The sequence below is a fragment of the Triticum dicoccoides genome, chromosome 5B, assembly GCF_002162155.2.
Source record: "Triticum dicoccoides isolate Atlit2015 ecotype Zavitan chromosome 5B, WEW_v2.0, whole genome shotgun sequence".
NCBI classification, from domain to species: Eukaryota; Viridiplantae; Streptophyta; class Magnoliopsida; order Poales; family Poaceae; genus Triticum; species Triticum dicoccoides.
The window spans coordinates 342,036,182-342,045,732 of NC_041389.1; the positions used below are offsets into that span (position 1 = coordinate 342,036,182).

The window sequence follows — 9,551 nt, forward strand, 5'->3', positions numbered from 1 at the left end:
GGATAGCTCTCAGCTGGCGCCGGCGCCACCTCCGGCACCGGCACCGGAGAAGATGGCTTCTCGCCACAGCAGCTGAGCCGTAAATCGCCAAGGCAGGAGAGCTTGCCAGATGTGTTCCCCATGTTATATGCCCTCCCCGTATGGAATGTTATGATAATTGCTCTCTCTGGTCTAGTCGCTATATATGGATGCCAAAATCAATGATTAATGCAAGATAATACGAAAGCAGCATCACATTCTCTCGTCACTCAAAGCACGAAACTCCCAAATGCTTGGCTTGGCGACTTGGACTGAAAAAAAGTACTCGCTTGCCAAAAAAAGGCACAGTAGGGAGAAATCCCTTCTGTTTCCCTCAAAATCGAGGGATAAAAAGAACCAAGGCACGCACTCGAGTTGAATATAATGCCATCCATGTGAACTGAATGTGATTCCAGGCCCTACTTCTTAAGAACAACATGTAATGGAACTTTACCAGATTACAGCTTTGCAATGGGCCATCCAATACAGTCCCGGTCCGACCAGCTTAGCAGCCAGCAAGTCTTTGCTTCTGGCTTCATCACCGTGCAGACAACCAAACTTCAGACTTCGCGTAGCAAGTCAACTATGTATACATACTGCTTGCTCAAGAGCAAGAAGATCGAAATTGCGCAACATTTTCATCGCTGTGGACGACAAAGCACTCCACTAGGTAATGTACAGCTGATCCTTACGAGGCTAACTATCCAGTTAACACAAACCAAACCTCTATTAAACACTGAAAACCCATACAGAGGTTCACGAAACGACAGCTCTACAATACACAAAACTGTGCAGGAGAAAACAGCTCTGCCCTGCCATGTGCGTCGAAAACAAGCCCATGAGGAAGGTCAGGACGATCATGGTACTTCAGGTAGTCGTCTGATCCAGTCCTCCTTAGTTTCCGTATCTCCTGCCAGACTCCATGGTGTCAAGAATAGGACTCGTGTCTCTTAGGGCGATCCCGCCCTGACCTTCCCCTTCTTCAGTCTCCGTGGGTGGTCGCAAGCTGAAGGAGTTTGCAATGCCACTGTTGCGTGCCTCGGCTAGCTGGAGCGTGTATGCATGAGGCCACAGTCCTGCAATGCAAATTGCTACTGTTATCACTGCAAAACATGGAAAGTCGATAGGTGATAAAACAGGTAAAAGGGGGCACCATCTGCATCATAAGGATATGGGAAAAATTGCAGGTAACAAAATGAAGCCACTGTGAGACCTGCAAAGGGAACAGGGAACAACAGAAAAAGAAAATAATTATATGCATATTTAGAAAAATATAGAAGGTCACCTATATGAATTTACAGAACTACGAAAATGGCAAACCTAGAACAGCTCCTGCAACCACATCTTGCCAGTGATGCCAGTAGTCATCCACTCGAGAAACAGCAACAAGTGCAGCAGTAAGTAGAGGCAGAACAATAATGCACAGCTTTGCAATATGACCTTTACGGTCAAAAACTGCGATTTTCCCAGTCAAGTACCATGTAAGGAAGCCTAGGCCGGCGAAAGACCCTGGAATAGATTAACACAAGGGGAAAGAAAACACGTTTATTAGATGATTGAGCCATGACCTATTTGATGGAACTGTAACAGCACTGTGCCTAATGAAAGATTGAGACTTGCCGTGCCCCACTTCTGATATTGAATTGGCCTAAAAACTTTTTCCTTTTACTTACGCTGCGTTTGGATGTCTCAATTGGGGCCCTTGAATTGGATTTCGTATTGATAAACTTCCAATTCACCTGTTTGGCTGGACACTGAATTGGCAGTCTATATTGAAACCAAATTTCAGGCTGAAATCACTCCCACAGGAAGTGCCCATCCGCAATACAGAGGTCTGCCGCTCCGAATTGCGCTGAATCGAGAAATCCTGCAAAACGTACAGCTTCGGCCCTCACGCCCCTTTCCTGTTTCCCCCGCTCGAACAGATAAGGAGAAAACGCAGAGCGGGCGGCGGCGCCGGACCTCGCCGGCGTCCAGGCATGTTCCCTCTCCGGCCCCCTCCTCCTACATCTCCCCCGTCCCCGTCTGTTCCTCGTCCTCCCAGTTCGCCCTTCCTCCCCATCTCCGTCGGTCCTCCTCCTACCAGGTTGCGGTTGCCTCCCCCATCCCCGGTCGCTGCTCCTCCCTGGATGCGCCGACGACCTTCTCCCTTCCCTGCCCGGCGCGTCGCCAGCACCCTCTCCATTCGCTGCCGCCTGGGTCATGCCTCCTGGTTCTGGCATCGTCCCTGGATGCGTCGGCGTCGCTCGTTTGGCTGGATGAACGGCCGCCCCATGGCCCGCTCTGAACCCTCAATCTCTCAATCTCTCTTGTAGGTGATGGTCGTACATCCACCAGAACATCACTAGTACAGCCGCCCCATGGCACTCCCTTGCCTTTGTCCTAAAATATCTCTGGTTATCTCACTGAACCAGAGATAGTTGTATGTTCAGATTCATGTGTATGCACGAATTTGATGTTTCATATGTATGGTCAGATTCATCATATGTATATGGATAAATTTGATGTTTCATGTGTATAGTCAGATTCATATGTATATTCGATGCAAAAAAAAAGATTCATATGTATATGGACGAATTTGGGGTTTTATGTGTATGGTCTGATTCTTGTATGAAAGCATATTCACACTCATGTAAATATGCAATTTCAATACCGAGTCATCCAAACATGATTTGGTATTGAAACCTCACTAGCATTTCATAAGCCAATTCAGTGACCAACCAAACAGATGAATTCGTATTCATGCCGATTTCAGTTTCCTTGTTGAATTGGTATTCCAACCAATTCAATACGGAGCCCTCCAATACAGACATCCAAACGCAGCGTTAGAAGAAATGCTTCTGCCTGGACTTGCATTTCACCATACCCTTGAGACAAGGCTAAGGCTAGGCCAATTTTGTGGGGTCTCTAATCAAACACATGACTGATGTGCATTGTCTAATCAAACTACTTCACACAACTACTCCTACACTAAGCAGCAACCAAGCATCTAAACTGGAAGGCGGCACACCACTGCACTTTCGTGCCTGCCACTTCCTGGTTCACTGACATCACACCAAAGTAGCCAATGCACCAGGCTGTCTCATGCCCAATTGTGGCCTAGCCACCTGTCAGAGCTCCCCTGGCTCCATGACTGCCAGAAGCAGCCCAACCCAGGTCCCAGCACGGACTGTGTCATAAGGATTATCACAAGGGTGTAAAAAATGACTTCAAGTATGTAATGGAGTTTTAAAGAAAGAATGCCTCAGGCATAGCTGAGCAACAAATGCCTGACAGCAATAACCCCTCATACAACCGGGAAAATATATAGGCTAGAATATAACTCTAACATTACCAAAAGAAATATTAGGTATTATTAAGTATTCATGTCATTACTTACATGATGAGTGTCCACTTGGGAAGCTCTTGTGACCTTCTTTGATGACACTCTTCTCTCCATGGCACAGAACGCCAGTAGTGACATTATCATAAAGCTGAAAACAGAGTCCTTCGATGAGTTTTGGTCAATTTGGACTCCATACATGATAAGAGCAATTGAACAGTGGGCAGGTCAACAAAGATGAACTTGTGGCTGGAAAAAGTGGAGTTCCCGGCTAGTAATCTTACATCCTTTCCATCTGGGAAACAGCGCCAGAAGAAATCAGGACGTGGTCGGCCAACTCCATCCTTAATTGCATCAGTAATCACCGCAGTTATGAGCACCGAATAAAGAATACCTACAAAAATATATGTGTTTCATTATTTCTTGTACATACAATATAAACATATTCATGACCAAGAATATGTAAATACCCAGTATGCCATGGTGCAAATCATAGATATTCTTCTTCTTGAAGTAAATTCCACCAAAGATGACACATGGCAAGACAATTCCAATGAGCTGCAAATCAGTTGAGTTACAAAATTGGAAGTATCTTTTGAATGGCACACAAAATGTGATGCAAGTTCAAAATTAGCAGCACAAGAACACACCGGAACAGCCCAAAAGGGCACAGTATTGCCCTTTAATGGATATCTCAAGTCAGTCATCATGTCCTTCCCAATGAAGCGGTGAAAAGGCTCAATTATATTCAACAGTCCATCTATGACAGCAAGGAGGAGAAGTATTATCCAGTCATACATGTGGAGTCTAGCCACTTTGGCTCCATGGGACTTTATAGTGTAACATCCTAACTGGATATCCGCCATTATGTCCTATATAAAACAAAGGGAGCAAGACAAATAATTGGTCAGTAAAGTTGCAATAATTACAAGATAGACTGGATGTAATGCAGCTATGATTAATGAAATAGAAGATAAAAAATAAAAAAGAATTAATAACAAAAACAGGAGCACAAATACTTGCAATTGTAGCATTCCAAATGAAGACAGTGTTACTCTGTTTGACTGACTTTTTGTAGATAATTATCTATCCCTTTATTTCGTCAGTTTAATCAAAGCAAATAGTGCTCCTGCAATTCCAAATAAGTTGCGAGCTTGACTGGAAAATGATTATATTTATAGGCTATAGTTTCCAATTATCAAACATTAGCGTCTCATATAAAACTAGCAATACTGTAATACTCCCTCCGTAAAGAAATATAAGAGCTTTTAGATCACTAAAGTAATGATCTAAGCGCTCTTATATTTCCTTACAGAGGGAGTACTATTTTACGCATAAACACAGTGATTAAGGAATATCAAATCAAAAACATGACAGCCCAAAGAGCCCACTGTAGCGAGCATGAAAATCCTCGCCCGATCAAATTTGAAGTAATTAAACAATTATGAGAAAGCCATTATCAGCATGATTTATCACCTGGGCAAAATATGCAGGCTATAACTACAAACCACAATAGATAAAAAGTTTGTTCTCGTAGTAAACATCACAAACCCAAAGGTTCTACCCTAGGAAGCATGAAGACCAAGTCAAATTCCTGACATAGAGCCACTTCAGAGGGCCAGTATAAACAATTCAACATGATTTATCTAGGACTTAGTTATATCAATTTAGAGTGCTGGCTACAACTTGCAAAACATCACATTACACTGAGGCGTGCAGGCATACCATAATGAATATTTCCAGGAAAGTAGCATGTTCCAAAAAAAATCAGTACAAGGTCGGTTAGTCTACTAATATTGATGATCACTAACAAACAATTAAATATCCAACTTATGGAATGTCAACAAAACCCTGAAACCTCTGAGATTTGGGTAAAAATTCACAATAATCAGAAATGTAATTAAATACCAGGAACGTCTAATCTGTTGCTGCCAACTAAACAGTAAGGTTGCATCCCTCCCATTGTAATCATTGTTAAGTCAACAAAACAAGAGTTCAATGTTGATAGGGGCTTGGGACATCCATCGACCTCCAATGAAGGTGATAATTAGAAAATGCTAATCCTAGTCCAGGAATCTGGAGAGCTGACAACATAACAAGTCACCTGCAGAAAAAAAAAAGACAACATAACAAGTCTGGGCAACTAACATAATTATTAAGTTCCAGGATAAGTGGGATGGTGGAAAACTGGCCCTCGCGTCACTCTCTCTAGAGCAACGCGAGGGCGACCCAAACCCTAGCCCCAGCCTCTCGAGAGCAACTCGAAGGCTGGCCCGCGTGGCTCTTGGTAACAGTGGCAGTGAGGTTCCCTCCTGGTGCACCCCTCTTGCAGGGCCAGACACCAGGGCGGCGGCCCTGGAAGGCAGGCTGCGCAAACTGCTCCCTGGTGGCGGCGGTATTGGCTGCTTTGCTTGTCCATGTGGGCAGTGGGTGGTCCTAACAAGGTCGGCACAGTATGACGGTGAAAGCTAGGCCTTTGGGTGTTGCGTCCCTCTTGGGGGCTTCACCGCAGTTCCTCCATCCCCTTTCAGAGTCCCAGGTGACAACCCATGTCCATCTTGTCAGACTTGGCGGCAGCGCGACGCGGCGTTACCCCTCCTGGTATGCCACCAAAGATCCCACCTTCTGGCTGTGGTGTGATGGCTTCTTCGGCAGGCATGGATGGTGACTTGGAGCATCTTCGGTTCGAGGTGATGGTGGCTCCGTTGTGCCGTCTCTTCATGTGACAACATCGGCAGTTGCCCCAGTCCCTTCTGCTCGCTCGCAGGGTCGCGCTCCTCCGTCCGGAGCAAGTTTGATAGAGCATTGCGTCATAGTCCAGTGATTTTATCCAGGGGATGTCGGTTCGCTTGTGGTCGGCTCCTTCTTGTACTTCTCGTTGTGGCTATGCAGCTCCTGTGCTTTTGCTCGGCAGCAAGCTGGCATAATCCAGTAGTGCACTCCTCGTAACGTTTCCAGGCTAGGGGCATGGTGTTCATTCTGTATTGTTTGCTGTGCTCGCTTTGTTTAGCATGGTTTTCTTTGATCTGCTTTGAAAGAGGGTTGCCTCAACACCATGTATCCTTCGGCCTAAAACAGGATGAAAGCCTATTCTCTAAAATATTATCATGTCCCATAGATAACAGATGAAATCAACATCAAGCAGTGATAGCGTTTGACATATAAATTTCACTCTTGATTCTTCTAACCAATAAGGAACTCAGGAGACCATAAATATATTTTAAATCGCTAAGCTCAAATAAGTAGCAGTACAAGTCTACAATTGTGTGAAAGAATATGCAAAACTTAAGATGTCATTCAATTGATAGAAACTAAATGGCTTGGAATTCTTTTAGAGATGTCAGCAGCAACTTACTGGCCCACATCTAAGTTACAAATTATTTCTACTCATAATCCTGTCTTGTTGTATTTATTATTTCATACAATTATTCTCTTTATGTAACTGGTCCCTAAACAGTTGATAGTTTCCTATATGACTTCACATCACAAAAGAATAGAAAGGCCTGCATGATCTATAAAAATATGACAGAAAGGATGAACGCAAACTAGCAATGGAGAAAACGGGGATATTGTAATATAGACTAGAATTGAATCCTGGTATAGACAAGCTACTCTGATCATATTAAGGATTGCAGAAACAAGAAGGGCTTGGTAGGGCTAACATTGCAGTTCTAGTCTTCTAGGAATATATATTCCTGATTTAGGTGCTGGAAATTACTCAAAGTATTAAAATACTTTTCATATGGAAGAAAGCGGAGCTGGAATATTCATATGCAATCACAAAGGTTTGAACATAACAACAATGGTACAGGCAGCATCAGTGTTCTGCTATCAATGTAAATTTTGGCTTTATTTCTTCCATCACTTGAGAAAAGGTTTAAGAATGCAAGATACTATGGAGTAGCCAGAAAATAGTGAAAGGAGACTTTAAATATAACTTGTAAAGATCTGACCGTCAGTATCACCATCACTATACATGAAAGACTGCAAAGATTGAAGTACTAAACACGGTCAAATAAACCGGAACAACATGGGAATTTTCCTTGTACCAAACAACTAAACGAATTTATGGTGAAAATCCAACTAATTGAAGCTGACAAACCCACCCAAGGAGTAAACTGAATCATGTATGAACAAAACAATACTGTGAGCTCTTAGGTACCCTGACAATCAACACACTGTGCGCACCTCGGAAACTCAGAAAACACAGGGCCAATCGCTGGATAGAACTGCGGAAGCCTCACCGTAACCAAAACTCCCAAGTCACAGAACAAATAATGCCGACCCTTGCTTTAGTCCTGAAACAGGCCAGCTTCGAAGCTAATAGCCAAAACTCGTTCGGCTGATTCGACCACTTGACCCTTAAAACACTGGAAACGTTTGGCTCGACGTCGAAATTTTCAAGCCAACTGGCAGTAAAGATTGAATGGGTACGGCCTAGAGCAGCTATCTATCTATTGCTGGTAGTACCTCTTTAAAGATGGTCCGTCGGTGGAGTGGTTGTTTGCCCACTGCCGCTTGACTCTTAGCCTCTAGGGGACGGCCGTATCAATGTTTGGCACCAAACCCTGTTGACGCGGTTAGCAGGGACCCGATTCTGCGCCCTGCACAGTACGAACCTAACCGAAACCATGGAGCGGGTGGACTGGATTTCTGAAGCAGCAGCACACTCGCAGCGGGGATAATAAACAAGTAGATAGAATAAAGGAAAAGAAGGAGGGGATTCGGGTGGATTGCCCCCGGGTGCAGCGAAGGAAAGACACGATACTCCGGAACAAAAATAAATCCAAACTCGAGGAAGAATCAGGACAGCGTTCCTTACCGACGAGAGAAGGAACCGAGCGGAGTCGGATCTCCAGCGCTCCGCCCTGGAGGATGCCGGGGAGAAGACGGTGTTCCGCGCCGCCGGCGACGGTGGGCCGCGCGACGGATGGATTGCGGGGCTGGAAAAGAAGAAGAGGAGACGAGGGTTGGTGAGGGGATTATTAGTGCTTGCTTTGTCCTTTTGTTTTTGACGAGTATAAAGTCGAGAGGGGAATTTTGCTTTTCAAATGATTTTGAATCTTACTCTACACTGCTGTATATGAAACCGTCTGGTAGTGCTGTGGTGGGCGGCGGTGTGGGCCCAGACAAACGCTTGAGAGTTGAGGCCTGTCCAGATACTCGAGACGACAACCTTTGTTGACTGCTGCTATGGGGCGCGTGCCGCCGTGCGAGAACGACCACAGCAAATGGTTTTAGACTAGCCACAGTGCATACACTATTTAACACTCTTGGACTAGCGTGCCATCGTCGGTAGTAAATCCATTTTTAGATGTTCAGCGTTGGTAAATCTATCATACAGTACTCCCTCCGTCTAGGTGAGTAAGTCATTTTAGGCTGAGCACCGTAACCAAGAAGAAGGGAAAAATGAGAGACATTAATGATTATTTGCTAACTAATAGTATTGCATGCAATGAACTAACCACTGCATGTCGTGTTTGATAGTCCAAGTCATTAAAAGCATGCACATTCTCATCTCTTATTGGTTGATATGTCAAGAAACAACAAACGAGGTAGAAGTTAATGCACCGCGCCTAAGTGTTTTGAGATTATTTGATTTTCGTAAGATGACTTACACACCTAGACGGAGGGAGTAGGTTATAGACTCATATTGCATTGGGACATGTGATGTTACAGTAACTAGCTAAGTTATTGTAACTACCTCTCTCCTCATTAATTCATTGTCACATAAGCAAATTTGCTGAGTTGGACTCGATGTTACTGCTGAAGTTACTCCCACTGTGGCTAGTCTTACTACCCATTTTGAATGAATTATCCTCTCTTGTTCTAGATTTGCCACAGCTCTAAGAGCAACTCCAACACATCGTCTCAAACAACGGTAATTTTCTCCGTTTGGATCCGTTCGGCGAATACCCATGTTCACTTTCGCGTTTGGGTCTGCGCTTGCGCCCAACGTTGCCCGACCCATTTTTCAGGTCGCGCGAAAAAAACCATAACGCAAACATTTTGAAAAATAAAAATAAAAACATTAATGTCGGTCACAAAGCCCGGCGAGAGTCCACGAGTGTCGTGGTATTCTCGCGACATATGTAAGGGGTGGCTTATCATGGATGGGAACAGGAGTACGTTGTCAGGCTCTAGAAGCGGGAGTGAGCGAGACCTCGAACGCCTACAAGTCTTACTCAGGTTCGTGGATCTCCGTGGAGAT

General features: G+C 44.5%; 1 protein-coding gene across 4 annotated transcripts; it reads right to left on the reverse strand.

Annotated features, from left to right (window-relative positions):
- Positions 1 to 502: 502 nt before the first annotated feature.
- Positions 503 to 8,369, reverse strand: LOC119308805 (lipid phosphate phosphatase 2-like). 4 transcript variants are annotated; one of them, XM_037584958.1, is made up of 8 exons: positions 8,163 to 8,369; positions 3,991 to 4,212; positions 3,811 to 3,898; positions 3,625 to 3,734; positions 3,398 to 3,491; positions 1,339 to 1,527; positions 1,172 to 1,231; positions 503 to 1,094 (listed from the first exon to the last, which is right to left on the reverse strand). In XM_037584958.1, the coding sequence occupies exons 2-8, from the start codon at positions 4,204 to 4,206 to the stop codon at positions 913 to 915; spliced, it is 939 nt and encodes a 312-aa protein (XP_037440855.1). In that variant the 5' UTR covers positions 4,207 to 4,212; positions 8,163 to 8,369; the 3' UTR covers positions 503 to 912. The 4 variants fall into 4 exon arrangements, with proteins under 4 accessions (XP_037440855.1, XP_037440857.1, XP_037440856.1 ...); XM_037584960.1 differs by lacking the exon at positions 8,163 to 8,369 and adding an exon at positions 7,811 to 8,107; XM_037584959.1 differs by lacking the exon at positions 8,163 to 8,369 and adding an exon at positions 7,585 to 7,716.
- Positions 8,370 to 9,551: the final 1,182 nt, after the last annotated feature.